This window comes from Sinohyriopsis cumingii, chromosome 15 (assembly GCF_028554795.1).
Source record: "Sinohyriopsis cumingii isolate HCF-2022 chromosome 15, ASM2855479v2, whole genome shotgun sequence".
NCBI lineage: Eukaryota > Metazoa > Mollusca > Bivalvia > Unionida > Unionidae > Sinohyriopsis > Sinohyriopsis cumingii.
Window position 1 is genome coordinate 142241930 of NC_142975.1, and position 21908 is coordinate 142263837.

The following is a 21908-nucleotide window of genomic DNA, read 5'->3' on the forward strand; positions in this document are numbered from 1 at the left end:
GCTTGAAAGGCACAATCATTAGTGAGGTTAATGGGTCAAAGGTCACAGGCACTAATACTGAAAGAAGAAAAATGGTTTCTGCAATGTAACAATTCTGCATCTTTTTTCCTAACCAAATTTTGTGGATGGCTTGTATTTGAGACAGCGCTTACTTATATGGCACAGTGTATCATTTAGTATTGCTAGGCATTGTGGCTTACTTATATGGTAGATTGTATCATTTAGTATTGCTAGACATTGTTTGTGGCTTACTTATATGGCAGAGTGTATCATTTAGCATTGCTAGGCATTGTGGCTTACTTATATGGCAAATTGTATCATTTAGCATTGCTAGGCGTTGTGGCTTACTTATATGGCAGATTGTATCATTTAGTATTGCTAGGCATTGTGGCTTACTTATATGGTAGATTGTATCCTTTAGTATTGCTAGGCATTGTGGCTTACTTATATGGTAGATTGTATCATTTAGTATTGCTAGGCATTGTGGCTTACTTATATGGCAGATTATATCATTTAGTATTGCTAGGCATTGTGGCTTACTTATATGGTAGATTGTATCATTTAGTATTGCTAGGCATTGTGGCTTACTTATATAGCAGAGTGTATCATTTAATATTGCCTGGCATTGTGGCTTTGCAACAGTCACATAGTTTAAGAGTTGAGCTGGTATTAAGTCTTTTAGTGTCAGATTATCCAACCAAAGAATTAACAAAAATGAACTATGTACTATTTACAACATGGTATGGATATACTGTACTTCTTATGGCATTACTATCATTGTTGGAATATTCTGTTGTCGCTCCTTGAATCTGAGCATTTTGACAGCATTACAACCCATTGTGTTTTTTAGATCAGTGATAAAGCATTAAGGCCCATACTCTTATTCCTTGTTGGTCAGCAGCACCAGACATTAGGACTTCTCTTAGATAACCCAGTGGCAGATAAATCAGTGAATTCAGGAACACAGAAAAACATTTCCAAGTGTGCAAAAAGTTCCATTTTTAATGAAAAATATAAAATATATTGCTGACCAGTTAAAATTTACTGCTGATCAGTTGTGATAAAATGATCATTAATTTATGAATTTAAACTGATTTATATTTGTTTTCTAATGCTGCTATATGATTTAGATGTACATAATTTTCTTTTAAAATTTCATAAAGTCAGTAGATAAGAAAAGAGTGTTTAAGTGGAACCTTATCATTGTGTCATTTGTCTTGTGTTTAACATGGCGTGATGACAAGTACTAAATGGCTACATGACTGATTGATTTATTGTATGCAACTTTGCCAGTTTGGAATACCTAAGAGGATTGGAATAAATGAAAAATTACTAAGAAATTCATCTGAGCAGAAAGAAGTAAAGCATAATTCTTTGGAATTTTTGCAAACATGCCAAAAAAGAACGTGAACATGTCGACAAAGCAGTTGCTTTGAGATTAGATTTGTGAAACATTCCACATACACTTGAATGATCTCTTCAAACTTGATATCAGTTAGTGTTGGTAATTTATTGGTTTTATTTATATGACTTTTATTATCTATTTATCTGTCTGTCTATTCATTCATTCGTGCATCTGTCCATTTCCGCATCCATCTGTCTTTGGGGACCCTAAATCAGATTGAACCACACTATTCAAGTTTCTTTACTCATTGAGTTAAAAGTTATGTATCATTGACTGCATAACATTTCTCAAGCTTTGTCCTTTGTGATTATAAATTGGATTTGTATTTTTCCAAATTTTACTTTTGCATTTCTCTTATTTAACTTTTGGCTCAATATTTCATATTTAAAAATTGATTCAGATATTAATTACATTTTTAAGTTTATCCCAAGTATTATTCAAAACTTTCTTCATCTCTATAAGTTCACTAACTAACAAATGACAATGGCCAAAACTAGAACAGGCTTTGTCAGTTTTTAGTACAGTCTTCATCACTCTTGTTCAGGCCATTCATCATTGAAGAAAGTTTGAGGCTGGAGTGCCCCCACTGATGGAACAAAAGTCACATCCATGATTTCATTTGGCCTTGTAAACTCAACACCTTGATCCTTTCAGGACTGAGAAAAGCAGCATAAACATTTGGTTGACTTCAGTTCAGGTCACCTTCAGTTGTGCTCAGTGCCAGACACTCTAATGATCTTTACTGCCGTTTGTGCAAAAATGTCTAAAGAGATGATTTATATGTATCTGAAAGTTGTGTCCAAAACTACCCCTCAATCCTAACATGTAAAACTTTATTTTTGTTTTTTCCCTGATTTTAAAAGTTAAAACATCATGCCCATTTTAATATGATGTTTAATTATGCAATTCCAACCTGAATTTTACAATAGAATAATTAGAAAATCACATAGCTCAAAAAAATCAAGCTTAAAACAAGCATGTTTATAGATAGTTGGTGGTTTGGATCTGACTCAAATGTTCTTGTTTTGGAACCAGGTTGCATGTTGCAAAAGCTGCAGGAATTTTTTTATTGCAGATCACAAAATGTTGTCTTGCATACCTTGATGCTTTGCTGTGAATATTCATTTTTCACAATGTGTCCAATTATATTTCTCAAAGTACCATGATTTTGTAACATCTTTCTTGTTGTCCTTCAAAAAGCGATGAACAGTTATCATAAAGGTGTTGTTTATGATCACATACCCAATGGAGCATGTTTGGAATTTATTAAATAGATAGAACCAAATAAAATAAAAATTCTGGTTAACCTTTTAGGAGCTGAAATTGATTTTGAAATTCCACTGAGTGTATGACTTGGAACACAGTCCTGTTCAGTTTTGTCTTTTTGAGATTCTGTGTGTGTGTGATTTGAATTTTTAATTTAACTTTTAAAAAATTCAGTCATATGGCTTAAATGTCTGCACTGTGGCAGTTTATAGTGATGTCTAGCACTGGGGCATCATGCTGAAGACATGTAGCATGATATCCCACCCAGTCACATTATCCTGACACAAGGCAGGCCAGTCCTAACACTTACCTTTTAATGCTGAGCGCCTAGTGAGGCAGCTGTTAGTGCCATTTTAATAAGACTTTGGTATGACTCAACCGGGGTTCGAACCCATGACCTCCTGTATCCAAGGCAGATGCTCTAACCACTAGGTCACTGGAGCGGTCTTCAATCACTTTTATTTATTTACATGTCCATCCATCGTTCTCTCTGTCTATATGTCCATTACTGCAGCACTAATACATACATGATCATTTTTCCAGTAAACCAAAACAACTCTGCTTCAAAAACTGAAAAAAACATTGGTCCCAAATTTCAATTGCAACTAAACAGCGAAAAGAAGAAAACCGTTAAACTCACACTGACTTCAAACTTGGAAATGTATGTTTGCTGCTAGATTTCTTACCTATGCTGGACCAGACTATTTGTGGTTAACAAATACTGTACTGGACTTTTCGGTGAGAAAAATGTCCCAAGGGCACAAAAGGTTAAAACAATACTTGACCCTTGTACCAACACAGAATAATTTCAACTACAGGCTAAATCTGACATCTTTGCACATAAAAAAAGAGGCATGCTTTTAAAGTAAATTATTAATAAATAAATACTCATAGATAAGCCATTAAAATAGATCATACTTATCTCCATAGTATCTAGTTGTGGTTGATGCTATTCATTTATATATTATTTATATTTTTATATTCAAGTTTGTTTTTGTTAACATTTAATACCTGGTCATTATTAGCAAGGCTAGAGGGGCCTCACTTTTGATGCATTGCCAACATAGACTGACAAAACAGTATTCTAAAAGTCAGATTCACACATATGATTTGCAAAGAAAGACCATTACATACAAGTACTTAAGTAACCATGACTCATTTGTCTTACTCCCATGTCAAGATGTCAGACCAACCAGCTAAGCATGGTCACAGTAAACTGTTCTTACAGGATAAACTTAGATCAGTGAGTACAAATTGTTGCCAAAACCGAAAATCTTATGAGAAAAATTTGGCATAGGAACATTATGAATTACATGGAGTATTTAAACATTATGGATTATCATTCATAATTCTAATGGACCATTAGTATAGAAAAGTATCTCATTCCTTAAGTGTTTGTTGAGATATGGACTATATTTCTGTGTGGATCAATGGTATTTCTTTACACGCTCAAATATGTTTTCATTAGGAACATTCACTATTAGCTTATTAAGCTCTGCTAATTTTTAATGTAGTGATGAAAAAAGTTTTCTTAATTTTTTCACTGTTATGCAGACATACACAGAACTTTTCATAATTTTGCATGTTCTCGCTTACTCTTTCTTTCATGTCATGTAAGTGCATATTAAAAGACATTGTTTTCACATCTGTGAAACCCTCATTATATATGCACACCCAAGTTTGGGTCATTACAAGGAAAATTAGGGGAAAATGTGCCCTGTCACAAAATGCCCATAAAATAAATGAGATGGGTATTCAAACTTTAGCCAGTTTGCAGAGTTTGAAGATCATAGACTTCTGATCAGATACCATATATAATTGCTTATAAGTCGATTCCAACTGCAAACTGCACAGACCCAGATTGACAATCACATAATTCACTGGCAGATTTGGGTCTGTGCAGTTTGTTAGGAGTAATCAGTAGAACAAACAACATATACCCTGGTCTACAGGTACATTTTGCTGTTGCGGATCAGGTACTTTGTTGTTTGCAAGTTTGATTTGACTTATAAGTGAGTACAGGCAGTACACAAAGAAAAAAGTGCATGTTGGTTATTTTTTAAATATGACAGTTATTTGGAAATCCTGCACATTTGATTTACAGCAGGTTGTAAATCGTGTAAACTTTTCAAAGTTTTCGTATACTTTTCATTTACTTTTTCATTTTTATTTCATGTGACCATTATTGTGATTATTAAAATTATATAAGAAATGATCTTTTCATTATTTAATAAGTGACAGAAATCACAACCATGTCATTTTACATCTAATCTCTCCTATAATTCATAGCGCTGTGATACACATAGGTAAAAAGTAACATCAGATTAATCACATCATAATACACCTTGGTAAAAAGTAACATCAGATTGATCATATCATAATACACCTTGGTAAAATGTAACATCAAATTGATCACATAATACACCTGGTAAAAAGTAACATCAAACTGATCACATCATAATACACCTGGTAAAAAGTAACATCAGATTGATCACATCATAATATACCTTGGTAAAAAGTAACATCAGATTGATCACATCATAATACACCTGGTAAAAAGTAACATCAAACTGATCACATCATAATACATCTGGTAAAAAGTAACATCAGATTGATCACATCATAATATACCTTGGTAAAAAGTAACATCAGATTGATCACATCATAATACACCTGGTAAAAAGTAACATCAAATTGATCACATCATAATACATCTGGTAAAAAGTAACATCAGATTGATCACATCATAATATACCTTGGTAAAAAGTAACATCATATTGATCACATCATAATACACCTGGTAAAAAGTAACATCAAATTGATCACATCATAATATACCTGGTAAAAAGTAACATCAAATTGTCACATCATATTACACCTTGATAAAATGTAACATCAAATTGATCACATCATAATACACCTTGGTAAAAAGTAACATCAAATTGATCACATCATATTACACCTTGATAAAATGTAACATCAAATTGATCACATCATAATACACACCTTGGTAAAAAGTAACATCAAATTGATCACATCATATTACACCTTGGTAAAAAGTAACAACAAATTGATCACATCATAATACATCTTGGTAAAAAGTAACATCAAATTGATCACATCATAATACATCTTGGTAAAAAGTAACATCAAATTGATCACATCATAATACACCTGGTAAAAAGTAACATCAAATTGATCACATCATAATACATCTTGGTAAAAAGTAACATCAAATTGATCACATAATAATGCACCTTGGTAAAATGTAACATCAAATTGATCACATCATAATACACCTTGGTAAAAAGTAACATCAAATTGATCACATCATATTACACCTTGGTAAAAAGTAACAACAAATTGATCACATCATAACACACCTGGTAAAAAGTAACATCAAATTGATCACATCATAATACAGTGATAGTGTTACTAATGGCTAGATACACAGTGAGCATTGATTTTACAAAAATGCTTAGAATTTCTGAACATAGTAGAAATTTTGCAACCTTGTATCTAGTTTGTAATCTTCTTCATTTCAGGAACCATCTAGAATAGACTATCTTGTTGACTGTTTACCTTACACAAGTCAGGAAGTATACCTGGTGACTGGAACTTACAGGTATTAAATCTTTTAACAGCAAGATATTGCAAATTTGTTTTACGTTGCTTTCCCACCACCACCACCACCACCATTTTTGTTTTTAAAAAATGTTAGCCGATGAAAAATGTGATTTACAGTGGGTTAGTGTCCAGAAGGTTACAAATACTACTATCTAGTGCTAGTGTCCATGGTATTCAAAGGGTTAATAGCATTTTTTTGTCTATTGACTGACACCCACTGATTACTGACCCTTTGAGTTGGTGATTATGGATTTGATATCCCTGTCAGTAGAAGATATCCACAATGATTAATCCACTTTTCTTTGATAAAAATGTTAGGGAAAATTACAGCAATAAAGTTTTCCAAATAGGAATAATATGGAGTCTTATGAACTATATAAAACAGGTACTGTACCTAAATTCTTATGAACAAATGAAAAGTTAATTTGACCTTTGACAACTGTTCCAAAATATCGCAACATATTTGAAATGTCTTCAAAACATTATTTATTTAAACAAACAAAAATCTTGCTTGAGCGTTGTTATTGAAAATCGTTGAAATTATCAATTAACTCAGTAACCTCTATGCAGATATTTATGTACACTCTGTGGAACAGCCATCAATTATCTACTGTACTATCAGTGGCAGCAAGAGTTATCATGAAGACATTGATTGTCTCTTATCCAAAACCATTGTAATAAGATGGATCAACAGATAATAAGGCTTTGTAATATACATTATTTGCTATTGTTGCATTGCTATATCATTTCCTGTCACTAATCTACAATCCCAGGTTATCTTTCCCACATCCACTTTGTCATTGGAAGTCTAAAACAAAAACTTCATCTTAATCTGATATCTCAGATAACACTTGGGATATCATCACTTTTTATTTTACTTTATATACTTGCTTATAAGTCAAGTCAAACTGCAAACAGCAATGATCCTGATCTGCCATAGCATAATGCACCTGCTGATTGGGGTATGTATTGATTGTTCTCTTGATTACTCCTAACAAACTGTACAGACTCAAGATCTGCTGGCACATTATGCAATGACATAGATGGGTCCATGCAATTTGCAGTTGGATTTGACTTATAAGCAAATATGTATGGTAAATTCATGGGGTTCTTGTTTTCTGACATGAATGGCACATCACACATCCACCCCATGTAGAATGGACCTCTGTGCAACAACTCGTATGGCATGACTGAGATCATCAACCAATTAATTTCAGTGACCTTGACATTTTGGTCTTAAACTAAACATTATGTGCAGCGAATCATTTTTTTAATACTCTTACAGTGATCATGACCTCTGATCTCATGCCCCATAATCTAAAGGTTTCTTTTTCTTTATTACCCCAAGTGTAAACCATCCATGAAAGTTCTCTTGTTTGAAGTTTTCTTCTCTTTTTTTGTGTCCTGCAGTAGTTATGTCTGATTTTTGTTGTTGTTTGGTTTCGTTTTAAATAATTTAGTCTTCTTTCATCTTTTGTCCAGTGGGGATATCAGATTGTTTGAAGTGAATGGGACAGACAAAGCACTGCAGGAGTTATCTACCCTAACAGGGGGACACAAATCCACCATCAGATGCTCTGTGTGGAACCAGAATGTAAGGCATTGATAGGTTGATCAGAAACATTCCATAGAAAGTATTGCATGCAATTTATAGAGATTTGTTTAACAAATAATTACTATAGAAAGCTATTGATCCATTCAAATTTCCACTTTAATGCTGAATTTAAAAAAATAATTTCCAGTTTATAATCAGACAATATGTGATCAGATTTTTTAAAGTAATGAAATACTTGTAATTTTTTGGCACACCATACAAAAAAGTTAATATATTTGATTTTAATGTAAACCTGATGACATTTGTTCTAAGTTTTTCCACTCTGCATTAAGGAACATTAACATATCAGCTGTATGTAATTAGTAGATTAATGCTGGTGTTGTTTCTGTTGACTGGTTTCCTGTTGTACTTTAGCTTCAGAGGCTAGTAACAGGTGGAGAAGATTCCCTGCTCTGTATGTGGTCACCTGACGATCAGCGGCAGGCCAAAACACAATCAACAGGCAAAGCAGTAAGCAAAACACCATCAGCTTTGTGATTTCTGGTTTTCACACCATTTTTCAGCTTATAATAGGCTCTAGATGACAGCCAGTATATGGTGTTGGCATCTGTCCTGGCAGGAGACAACTAATCTGCTAATTAACTTGTGTCATTGTACTGAAGAACCATGAAGTCCTCAATGGTTGTCAGAATAATACTGGTTTAGCCATTGAGTAAGGATTTAATTGGGCCCTCAAGGAAGCACTTATGGCCATTGCATAAGGGCATTGAGACATGGCTTTTCAGTGACAATAAACTTTTTTCATGTTTGAATAGATGAAGGTACATCATATTTATAATTACTAATTACAATAAAACTCAATTAGAAAATAAAATTAAATGACGAATTTCACTGAACAAGATTTATTTAATTGGTATTTATTTCATAAAGTGTTGTTACATTGAAGCATTTACCAACATTTCCATTGATTGATATTTTGTCTTGTTCAGTAAAGCCTGTCTTGAGAGACCATCTCTTCTGCCAAGAAAACGTTTGTATGCTAAAGGCAGGTGGTCACTTATAACAGGTCTGTGCTTGAGGGCTAATTTTCAAGGTAAAAATATATAGCATGGTTTAAGAAGGAAATAAATATGTATAATTGCAGTACATGTACTTTGTTTCTTATTCATTGTTCTTGTTTAAATATGTAGTAATAGAAAGAAAGGGACAAGATTGTTTGGGAGATGGTGTAAAGTTGTGCTTTGTTTTAGGCCATATGATTGTGTAGTTTTTTTCATACACATAAGATGAGGTTATTGTGCTTGCGTACTCAGTCTAACTCAGTCTAACCTGTGTATAAAGGACATATAAGGAACCATCAGATTGTCCTCTATCAACAAATGCCTTGTGTGTGTAAGTTTAGTATGTTAAAGTGAAGAAAAATGGTTCTTAATTTTGTCCTTTAACATTAGGTGTCCTTTATTTGGCAGTATCCACTATGGCAGGTTATAAGCCTTTAAAGCTTTTGCTTTTTGTTTATTTTAATGGCATATTTAGGATGTTGTTAGCTATACCGTCCTGAGGTAAAACCCGTTATAACGTAATTCATTGTTATGCAGTTCTGGTTATAATGTGATGGCAGAAAAGCTCCCATTTTTTAACTTAAGGTGACCTATCTTTTTAACATCCTATATACATACTCTAGGAAAAGCCGATTATTCATAATCCTAGCTGATTTTTAATCCCAGCACTGTGTTTAATGTTGGCTTAACTTCACCATGCACCATTTCCACCATATTGGCATGTATACATTTTCAAAACTGAAGTATATTTGATGTATGATGAAACCCAGACCTGGTGAACAAAACAAAAGATATACAATCAAGAGGTTAGTTAAAACTGATGACATTGAAATCACGAGGTTACTCTTTGGACCCTGAGCATCATTTTATAATGGGTTTTACTTGTACCTTTCCCAAGGACACATCTAAGCAGCCTGGGTTAGTATTGAAGTTGTGAACCTCGGAATAAGGGTCACATGCTCTACCAACTGTGCAAACACAGCTCCCTTCCTTTAAGATACATTAATAAGGGGCATAACAGTGTGAAAGAGATACTTTACGTCTTAATAAGGCATGTGAAACTTGATGACAAGAGTAGCTTATTTCAGTATACATGGTTGGCTGCTATAGCTTTAGCACAGAACGAAAGGTGTTAACATAGAAATCAATTCATCAGTTGTTACCAGACTGGTTCATTACTGGGCATATGGAATTTGTACAGTGATGATCCCTCTGTATAATGATTTTCAGGGGAACCATAAATATTTACCATGATATATAAGGCCACTTTATACTGAGGCTGACTCTGACATTCATTCAGAAAATGGATCCATGACCACATCCATACTATATGAGGTACTACATAGGTACTTTATAGTGAGGGACCACTTTAAGTATAGTATATACAATTTTACACAGTTTGGACATGAATTATTTGCTTCATATTTTGATCTTAACTAAGGGGAGATTATACCAGAGCATTTATTGTAATGCAAGTTTTACACACGGGGAATAGGGTACAATTGTCTCTCACTATAAAGCTACCCTTACTATACCACTACCCCTCTTATAACATTGATATAGTCATGAATCATATTGAATTTGTCAAATAACATACAGATAATAATAAATTGGTCAAATAACTTGGATATAGTCGTGGATCATATTGAATTGGTCAAATAACTTAGATACAGTCATGGATGAAATTGAAATGGTCAGATAATTTAGATATAGTCATGTATCACATTGATTGGTCAAATAACATAGATATAGTCATGGATGAAATTGAATTAGTCAAGTAACTAAGATACAGTCATGGATCATATGGAATTGGTCAAGTAATTAAGATATAGTCATGGATAATATTAAATTGGTCAAATAGCATAGATATAGTCATGGATCAGATTGAATTGGTCAGATAACATATATATATATAGTCATGGATCATATTGAATTGGTCAAGTAACATAGATATAGTCATGGATCATATTGAATTGGTCAGATAATTTAGATATAGTCATAGATCATATTGAATTAGTCAAATAACTAAGATATAGTCATGGATGAAATTCAGTTGGTCAAATAACTAAGATATAGTCATGGATGAAATTCAGTTGGTCAAATAACTAAGATATAGTCATGGATGAAATTCAGTTGGTCAGATAACTTAAATATGGTCATGGACGAAATTCATTTGGTTAGATAACTTAAATATAGTCATGGATCATATTGAATTGGTCAAATAACTTTTTGATATAGCCATGGATCATACTGAATTGGTGATTTTTTTTTTATTATTGATACTTTTGTTTATATGTTCTTTATTCCAAGTCTTATTGCATGATATACAAATATAATGTGATTTCACATCATGACACAACCTAGTGTTAGCATCCCTTACTTATAATACAGGTAACTTCTGTCACCAGGAACAGCACTATAAGGCAGAAGCTTTGTATTATTTTTAAGTGTGCATTGCATATTGTAAAAAAAAATCATAAAGGGATGGTGTTATATCTGAGTTCATACAGTATTGTAAGCTTGCCAGACAAAGGGATGGGTATTATATCTGAGTACATGCAGTATTGTAAACTTGGCAGACAAAGGGATGGGTATTATCTCTAAGTACATACAGTTTTGTAGCTTGGCAGACAAAGGGGGAAGGGGCTCAGCTGCCACTGTTTATCATTTTCTCCTTCAACAGGTCATAACTACAGACAGCCATCAATAGGAAAGAAAACAGTTGCCATGAAAAAAAAAGCAAATTGATGGGATAGCATTCTGTAGGATTTCTTTATTCCCCCACATGAACATTTGTATCTTTTCTCTTTTATTTGTTTCTCTAGATTTTTTTCTTCAAATTTTTAAGACAAGTTTTGGGGTATTTTTATTAGTACATGTATTTTGCTATACTAAACTAATAAAAATTCATCTATAAAGATTGATAAAGCTACCACATTGTGTATAGTAATGTAATGAAAGAAATAAGGAAAAGAGTTTGGAGAGTCATACAGTAAAATGTCCACAAACCAGATCCATAAAGTGACCACGTTTTAAATCTGATTGGTTGAGCTAGACACAATAGTTACCGTGAGCTGTTATTTTAGCCGTAGCTGAATTAGCTTCTGAGCCAATTAACCTTCCTAGGCAATACATTATGTGTCAAGCCTCACTTATCAGTTACTGTGTCTAGTAATTACCAAGGCTAACAGGCCAGTCATATGCTAATATGGAACAACTTTACTCTAAATAGCAGGTAAATTCATACTAAGTCATGCATACTGTCATGTAGGCCATTAAGGTGTTTTGCTCCAAAAATTGCCTTTACTAAAAGATTATGAAAACTTAAACTAATTGAGTTTAGGTTATATTTAGTCACCTCCATAATGAATTAAGAATTTGCTTCCGGTAAATAGAACTTTATTTGCAATGAAATGTTTTGTTTTTAGCAGGGCATGACAAGTTCTATCAGCCAACATCAATATAAAATGCTTGTCCGATACCTTTTGATGGCCCCCATGTAGAGGAAAACCCAGACAGTAATTCTTGCAAGTGCATGGTCTGGGAATAAACCTGGTCCAGCTAAGGTGCAAAGCTTGTGTCAACCATTGCAGTGTCCAGGCTGTAGATAATTAGTACATTTACTTTAATGCATATAAAATACAGCCTTGACTAGTCTAGTAGCCAAACTCATTGCGTGTCCAGACTGTAGATAATTAGTACATTTACTTTATGCATATAAAATACAACCTTGACTAGTCTAGTAGCCAAACTCATTGCGTGTCCAGACTGTAGATAATTAGTACATTTACTTTAATGCATATCAAATACAGCCTTGACTAGTCTAGTAGCCAAACTCATTGCAGTGTCCAGGTTGTAGATAATTAGTACATGTATTTTAATGCATATAAAATACAGCCTTGACTAGTTTAGTAGCCAAACTCATTGCAGTGTCCAGGCTGTAGATAATTAGTACATCTATTTTAATGCATATAAAATACAGCCTTGACTAGTCAAGTATCCAAACTCATTGCAGTGTCCAGGCTGTAGATAATTAGTACATGTATTTTAATGCATATAAAATACAGCCTTGACTAGTCAAGTATCCAAACTCATTGCAGTGTCCAGGCTGTAGATAATTAGTACATGTATTTTAATGCATATAAAATACAGCCTTGACTAGTCTAGTATCCAAACTCATTGCAGTGTCCAGGCTGTAGATAATTAGTACATGTATTTTAATGCATATAAAATACAGCCTTGACTAGTCTAGTAGCCAAACTCATTGCAGTGTCCAGGCTGTAGATAATTAGTACATGTATTTTAATGCATATAAAATACAGTCCTTTTTACAAGATAATTGCAATGATAAGGATTAATTGTTAATTAGTCATGCTGGCTTTCTTGCTCATTTACTTAAGAGTAACCTCGAGCTATTGTGCAGTTTGGGCACTACTGACCAGAATATGAAATGAGGGCACATCCTGGGGAAAAATAAGGCATGTCACTGGGAGAAACAGAGTGTGCTTTGAGAATTTCACTCATATTGGACCTGGAATACTGGTCAATATTTAGTAAAAACGAGGCTTAAAAAAATGTAACAAAAAACCTCCTGATTTTAGGTCACAATCTCCCAGGTTTTTTTAATTCAGTCTCCCTACTTTGCTTTTGAAAAGTTGACAGGTATGCATAGCAAATAAATTTTTGTTTAACTGGACCAGCTGCACCTACTGGAATTTAATACAACCAAACTGCAAACTACATTAAAACCTACCTTAATGGATACCTGCTATAAGAGACACATGCTTATAAACAGCAGCAACAGTTAGTCACTTTTCTTAATTCCATTATCATGTTTAATCAATATCTAATGAAAATGTGTCCATAAAGGAATATGTTGAAACATGTAAATTGCATATAAAGGACACCTGTTCTTAAAGGACTGCATAGAAACCCACCTTAATAGACACCCAATATAAAAATTTACATTGAAATCAACATGAATGGACGCTGTATAGTGAACACCTGTTCTTAAAGGACAACATTGAAGCCACACTAGTGCACACTCCATGTAAAGGACACTTGTCCATAATGAGCAAAACTTTTAATCTCCATATAGTTTCCTTGATATGTTTCACATTTGTATGCTCTGTGATGAAGTCATGTAATATAAATTTGACTTTAATTTTGATGGATGCTAGATATGTTACCTTAGTTGTGCTCCTCATGCCATGTTAATTAAATAAACTTTTCAAATTTTATTTTCAGAGTAAATTAAAAATGAAAACATCCATCTCTAAGAAAGCCCAGCCATATTGATTGAGTGCTGATGGATATAACAGATATGAACCATATGCATTGCTATGACAAGGAGTGATGGACTTTTCCCATAGTCATAAGGGACATTTTTTTACTTCATAATATTTAGGGACTTTGATACTTTATCCATGGTTGTGAGGGACTTGTACTTTTACTGAAAGTTTGAAGAATGAAAATGAGATACTTTGAAATATTTAACTCAAAGTACAGGGTTCTTACATTTCCTTGAAAAACTTTAAAGTGTTGGATTTGGGCCTTTTGAATTCAAGGCCTTGAAATTCTTAAAAATTAGCATTTTCGTTTTAAAGTCCATACAATGTCTTTGAAAATTATTTTTGCTCCCTCAAAAATTACCATGAATTTCGATTGAATGGAAACAACAAACCCTGAATGAAGCTTATGTCTTAAAGATTTTGCTGCAGATTCCAACATACGTCTAGATTCCTTTATTTGTAGCCTAAGTAAGATTCCGGTCACGAAGAATTTGGTTTGAAGTTTAGATATTCACCTTATGATGTCTTGTGGCTCTGGCACCTGACTACACTGTATACTGTAACATCAATTCCCGTAAGAAAATGGACATCATTCTATAAGGAAATTTGTTGATGAGCGTTTATATGGCGTGATTGATAGTGAATTAGTCTTCTGTGTGTTGCTCACACAAAAGACTATTTTGAGTTGAACCAACGTGAATAAAGTGCTATACCCAGAGACACGTCATGACAGATCACAAGAAATAATGATAACGAGTTAGTTAGGTAACATGTATTAATGCAGACAACTTGGAAATAGCAGTGACTTGGAAATAGCAATATCAGATGCATTTTATTGTAGTGATAGTGCTGATGGCCAATTTGTATGCAGTTATTTTACATTTTGTTGGAAAATTTATTTCCATCATTTGTTTAGATTTAAGTTGTCACCAATATTAAGGCTAGTAAAGTTGTTTTGTAGAAATGTATTGTTACATCATTTACTCACTATAAGACCTTTCATTATAACATGGTTCCTGTTATAAAGTGAGTAAGACCACTTTCATTGTAACATGGTTCCTGTTATAAAGTGAGTAAGACCACTTTCATTATAACATGGTTCCTGTTATAAAGTGAGTTAGACCACTTTCATTATAACATGGTTCCTGTTATAAAGTGAGTAAGACCACTTTCATTATAACATGGTTCCTGTTATAAAGTGAGTTAGACCACTTTCATTATAACATGGTTCCTGTTATAAAGTGAGTAAGACCACTTTCATTATAACATGGTTCCTGTTATAAAGTGAGTAAGACTGGATCACATTTTATTAAGTGGTAGGAGAATGATATTATCATGTACTTCATTATAAGACAGTTTCACTTTATGGCAGTATATTCTAATGAAGGAGTACTGTATGTCTGATGTATTTTAATATAAGGCAATATCACTGTAAGGCAGTATACTATATGACTCCAATGAACATTATAATGAGGGATTACTGTATGTATGATGTACTTTAATATAAGGCAATATCACTATAAGGCAGTATAGTCTATGACTCCCATGAACATTATAATGAGGGAGTACTGTATGATGTACTTTAATACAAGGCAATCTCACTGAAAATGCAGTATAGTCCATGGACAGCATTATACTGAGGGAGTTCTGTATGTGTGCGTGTGTGATTAGGATTTTTAACTCAGCTTTAACAATTTTTCAGTCATATCGCTAAGATGTATGCAGTGTGGCAGTTTATGGTGATGTCTAGCACTGGGGCATCATGCCACAGACTTGTCGCATGATGTCCCACCCAGTCACATTATCCTGACACCAGGCTGACCAGTCCTAACACTAACCTCTTAATGCTGAGCTCCTAGTGAGGCAGCTGTTAGTACCATTTTTGTAAGTCTTTGGTATGACTCAGCCGAAGCTCAAACCCATGACCTCCCGCTTCTGAGGCAGATGCTCTAACCACTAGGCCACTGAAGCAGTCGGGAGTACTGTATGTATGATGTACTTTAATATAAGGCAGTCTCACTTTATGGCAGTATACTCTGTGACTCCCATGGACACTATAGTGAGGAAGTACTATGTGTATGATGTACTTTAATATAAGGCAATATCACTGAAAGGCAGTATACTCCATGGACAGCATAATAATGAGTGAGTACTGTATGTATGATATACTTTATTATAAATCAGTCTCACTTTAAGAAAATATTCTCCATGACTTGCATGGGCAATATTATGCTGAGAAAGCACTGTTGTAGTGTCATACACTTGACTCCATGGCAGTACTGATACCTGTATTTGATTCCATGTTTCATGACTAATTCTAATGAATGGAAATTAATGGAGGATTGAAACTTCATGTCTCAAAATACAAGGGATTTTACAGCCAATGAAAGTAGGTGGAGCATTTGTTATTAATACATTTTCCCCCCATTATAACACTGTCAGTGAGAGTCATATACTAGAAAACTTTATAGTGAGACTACTTTATAATGAAGTACTCAAAATACTCCCTCACTGTTATGCTGTCCATAGAAATCATAGTATACCACTTCATAGTGAGACCATCTTAAAATGAAATACATGATACAGTACTACCTCATTATAACACTGTCCATAAAAGTCATAGAGTATACCACTTTATAGTTAGACCATCTTAAATGAAACACATGATACAGTACCTCCTCATTATAACACTGTCCATAGAAGTCATAGAGTATACCACTTTATAGTGAGACCATCTTAAAATGAAATACATGATACAGTACTACCTCATTATAACACTGTCCATAGAAGTCATAGAGTATACCACTTTATAGTGAGACCATCTTAAAATCAAATACATGATACAGTACTACCTCATTATAACACTGTCCATGAAAGTAAGAGAATATACCACTTTATGGTGAGACCATCTTAAAATGAAACACATGATACAGTACTCCCTCACTGTAACTATGTTCATGGGAATAATAGTGTACCACCTAATAAATTGACCTTATTATGATAAAATACATAATATATACAAAGGTCACAAACATGTTGACTGGTTGATTTCACCATTACCCCTATTATTAGTGATATTAACATAATATGGAGTGGAGTACATTTAATTATGATTTATCTTATCAACAAATGACCATTGGTCTTCGAAAGAATGACTGGCACATTAAATTCCTTGAACTAACAGCAGGCTTCGTCCTTGTATAATGCTTCTGCTCAAGAGTAAAGGGTCAACATTTAGGACTGTTTATGGGCATCAGTCATTGTTGTTGTTGTTGTGGGGTTTAACGCCATTTTTCAGCACACGATAGGCTATACATGGCGGCCAGTATTAATGGTGGAGGAAGAACCCGGGAAAACCCCGGAAAGAACCACCAACCCACGAGAAGCTACTGGCAAGCTTTCTCACATACCCACATTGGCTGAATCTGAGACTTGAACCGGCGCAGACAGAGGTGAGATGGCAGTGATCCGTAACAGAAAGCACTTTAGACCACTCGGCCACTCGGGGGCCCCGGGCATCAGTCACTATTGCCCTTTGATTCATTGCTGAAATAGGGATGGGGTTGAGGAACTCAGCAGTCTGGTTTTTTTAAATATGGGAATAGTGTAGAGCATATTTGAACATATTTTGGTAAATGTTCTGTTGGCCTTTTTGCCTCAAGACCATATATATTATCCAAATTATGTTTCATACAAACCAGACTTCACTTGTTGACGCCTTTTCTCCATCTTGGAGTATCTTCACTCTACCATTTGTGCTACCCCCCCCCCATTCAGTGTAGTTCTTTGGAGGAGGAGGAAGGAGAGGTTTTGATGGTAGTACCAACTTCAGTTCTCAGGTGGTGCTCTACAGTTTTGTATTTTGCATGGGTTAGAATTTTAAAGAAAAAGAATTTCCCCGGCTTTCCTTACTGATTGAACTGGCTGTTTAAAAAAGACCTTGCTTGTCTTAGGTATTGTTCAAAAAACCTTAATTCCCTTAATTTTGGTGTATGATTGATAGGTATAATATGGGTTATAGAGTATACAGCTTGGCCTTACTCCAGATGTGCACCTTTCAAAAAAGTGCTAGCTCCACTTGGTCATTTTCACTTCCTGAACCTCAGAGGTAAATTGTATAAAAAAAAGAGCAATAACTTTTTTTACATTTTGTATTATTGGTAATTCATTCATTGAACTTTCAGAAGCTGGTATTGTCTAGTCTGGCAAAATTCATTTTCTCTGTTTTGATAGCTGCTACAAATGGTGTACTTTAGACTAATTTTTTGAGCACATGGGAGCAGTCGTTTTAATTAGCAGTGTGCTTAGATCATGTACAAATTTCCAAAAGTACAACATCCATAGAAATGTCAGCCACATTACATTAATATAGCATAGAGGAATGCCAACATTCTTTCCACTGTGTATGTTTTAAATGCAAACGACTTCACCTTACATACATCACTCTCTCAAAAGTGCATAACAACTAGTAAGTGCCCCCTCAGTCATGGTTCCTCAAACTACTGGGTACTGTCTTTTGTATCAGATCAGTCATGCATACTGCCCAGAACTTCTGGACTCTTTTTTTTTTTTCTTCTGCAGGACCCCACCATAATGCATCCATTAAAAAAGCTCTGCTCGGAAGTGTTTTGGGAATCAGGAAGGCTATGGAAAACAGAAACGTATCTCAGTTTTTTTAAATATTTTATGCTCCACTTGGAGATAGTCAGCACAGTTATAATATCAGGCATATATCCAGCAATGGGTGTGCTTTTATGACCAAAACCAGATCAATCCATTTTGCTCATCTGTACATTTTATTTTGGAATTTGCAGATGTGCTATTTTGTATTGATTATGATTTGCTATTAGCACAGTTCTAATGTTGTCATAGTTTTGATTGTTCTCACCACCCATCACTTGAATGTTTTAGGAGATAAGTGTTTAGCAAAAGACCTAATTTACCCAAGAATATAGTCACATGGGATGTTGCTAAAATACTTGTAGTTGCTTTCACCAGTTTGTAAACCTCCTTTAACATTTCTTTTATACACATTGGTTTTGCTTCTGTCACTGCCTTCTGGTCAAAGAGGCACACCCTTCATTTCTTTGATCTTAGAAATTTAGATGCAAATGAAAACAGTGTTAACTTCATAATAGTAGGTGATCTTTCTTTTTAAGCAGTGATGTGCAGGAAATCATCTGCATGAAATTTGCTTAGCAGCTTGTGCACCAGAGAGACAACTTTGTACGGTCACTTTTGTAGATATTTAAATAGAACAAATAGTTCTAGGTATAATGAAACCAAACTACTTATTAGTTTCCAGGCCACTTTTCAGGCAGTGTTTGTGTGTACTTTTATTCAGATATGTGAAAATCTTTTAATACATATGCCCAATGAAGATCATTTATTTCACACATGTATTATTTTTCACAAATATGACAGATTCAACATGCATAACAAGACTTGGTAAAGTAATAATGTAGAAATCAAAGTCAGGATGACAGACAATCAGAGTTTATAATTTCCAGGTCTTGCCATCATAACAGTGCAAGCCAAATCTGGTTGAAATCCCCAAATTCTAGGTCAAGATACCATACATACTCACTTATAAGTCGGATCCAACTGCAAATGATTTAAATCCAAATCTGCTGTACCATAATGCACCTACCAGACAATGTTGTTTAATCTACTGATTGCTCCCAACAAACCACACAGACCCAGATCTGCTGGCGCATTATGTTATAGCAGATCTGGGTTTGTGCAGTTTGCAGTTGGACTTGTCTTATAAGCAAGTAAATATGGTATGACTTCAAAACCAAAGTCAGGCACATGGGCAAGCAGGGGGAGATAAGTCCTGTAAATGAAGTTGTGGAGGCTAATTGAAATCAAACTCACTTAAGGTCACATCAGTGTGATGCAGCATAGCAAATTTGGTTCACATCTTACAAACCTTAGTGTGTGTGTGTGTGTGTGTGTGTGTGTGTGTGTTTCTGGCATAACTTTAACAATTTTCCAGTCATACCGCTATGATATCTGCATTGTGGCAGATTATAGTGAGGTCTGGCACTGGGGCATCATGCTGCAGACATGTAGCATGATGTCCCACCCAGTTAACATTATCCTGACACCAGGCCAACCAGTCCTAACACTAACCTCTTAATGTTGAGTGCCAAGCAAGGCAGCTGTTAGTATCATTTTTTACAAGACTTTGGGGTTCAAACCTGCAACCTCCTGCATCCGAGATGGATGCTTAACCACCAGAGCAGTCTTTTGGGCAGTGAACAGGAACATTATTTCATTTGGCTAAAGTCCTCCTTGCAGGATGCGGGATCAATACTGTTTTTTCACTCTACATAATACAAGAGTGGCATTCACTTTCACTAGTGCTACTTTTTCAGACAGGGTACCTGTGGCTAGTACATTAAAATGGTTGGTTGGGGCAGAGACACTATATTCTTGAAATATTATCAGAAAAATATGGCATCCAACTTGACATTCAGTCAAAAACATTTTGATTCAACTGCAACCCATTGCTAGTAAATTTATGACGTGCATTTATGATGTGAAGTTTATTTTGTCTGCATAATAAATTCGCATTAATGATGCACATTGATTTGCTTTTTTTACCCTACTTTTCTTCCATCACAGGATACACTATAAACATCTTCAGTCCCTTTGGGTACAAAAGGCTTAATAAAATTTTAAATTTAAATGATACCAAGTTGAAGTTGGGGCATGATTTAATTGAACATGCAGTACCCTTAGGGTTCACATGGCCACACACCCTCCCTGTTTTTCATCTTGGATACTGTGACCTTACTAAAGATTGACCATTCACGTGACCTTAGGGTACTACAGATTCAATGACCTTAATGAAATGGGATCCATGGCCATACTGGTCTTATTATGAAACCATGTTATAATGAGGGTCTTATAATGAAGGGTCTTATAGTGAAGGGTCTTATAATAAAGGGTCTTATAAGGAAGGATCTTATAGTGAAGGGTCTTATAATGAAGGGTCCTATAGTGAAGGGTCTTATAGTGAAGGGTCTTATAAGGAAGGGTCTTATAGAGAAGGAAAGCTCTGCATACTTTGAATCATATGTGCACTTTACATTGCCAGGCTTAAAAAATATATTGTCATGCAACTACTTTATCATTAAACATATTACATCGATAAGAAAATTGTCTGTTTTTTGTACCTAAGACATTTGAAATATTCAGATATTGAGCAAATTATTTACAGGAATATTTGACAATATTTACTAATCCATAAGACCATATGTACTAATCCTTGTGACCATTTATAATAATCAATTTGACCATTTCTACTAATCCATTTGAAACCTACATCAAAGGTAATGATATAACAATAAAGTCAGAGGTACAAGATGGGACAGAAATCTTTTAAATTGTAAAAATTAAATACTGAAGATAACTTCCACACAGTTAACCTAGATTTAAAATTAATGTGGATAATTTTCTCACCAATAACCTAACATTTCATGGGAAACAGTACATAGAACTGTTGTTTCATGTTGTTAAAGGTATTTTTGGTTGATTATGTAATATTGTTACATTCGGAATTCGCATTAAAATAGTGAATGATATCAAAACAATCTTTGATGTCCTGAGTATTTGATGAATAAATTAAATAGTTTTGTCCATATATACCATATACTTATAAATTTAGTCAAACTGCAAACAACAGAAATCCTGAT

At 34.3% G+C, this 21908-nt stretch overlaps 1 protein-coding gene across 3 annotated transcripts in view; it reads left to right on the forward strand.

Moving 5' to 3' along the window:
* Positions 1-20790, forward strand: part of LOC149782945 (WD repeat-containing protein 89-like) — a 103703-nt gene extending 82913 nt beyond the window's left edge. For all 3 annotated transcript variants that reach the window (XM_089934501.1, XM_089934502.1, XM_089934500.1), the window contains 4 exons: positions 6217-6296; positions 7781-7892; positions 8268-8363; positions 14162-20790. In XM_089934501.1, the coding sequence (XP_089790627.1) occupies positions 6217-6296; positions 7781-7892; positions 8268-8363; positions 14162-14212 (339 nt within the window). In that variant the 3' untranslated portion in view covers positions 14213-20790. The remainder of the gene's footprint in view (positions 1-6216; positions 6297-7780; positions 7893-8267; positions 8364-14161) is intronic.
* The last annotated feature ends 1118 nt before the right edge of the window (positions 20791-21908 follow it).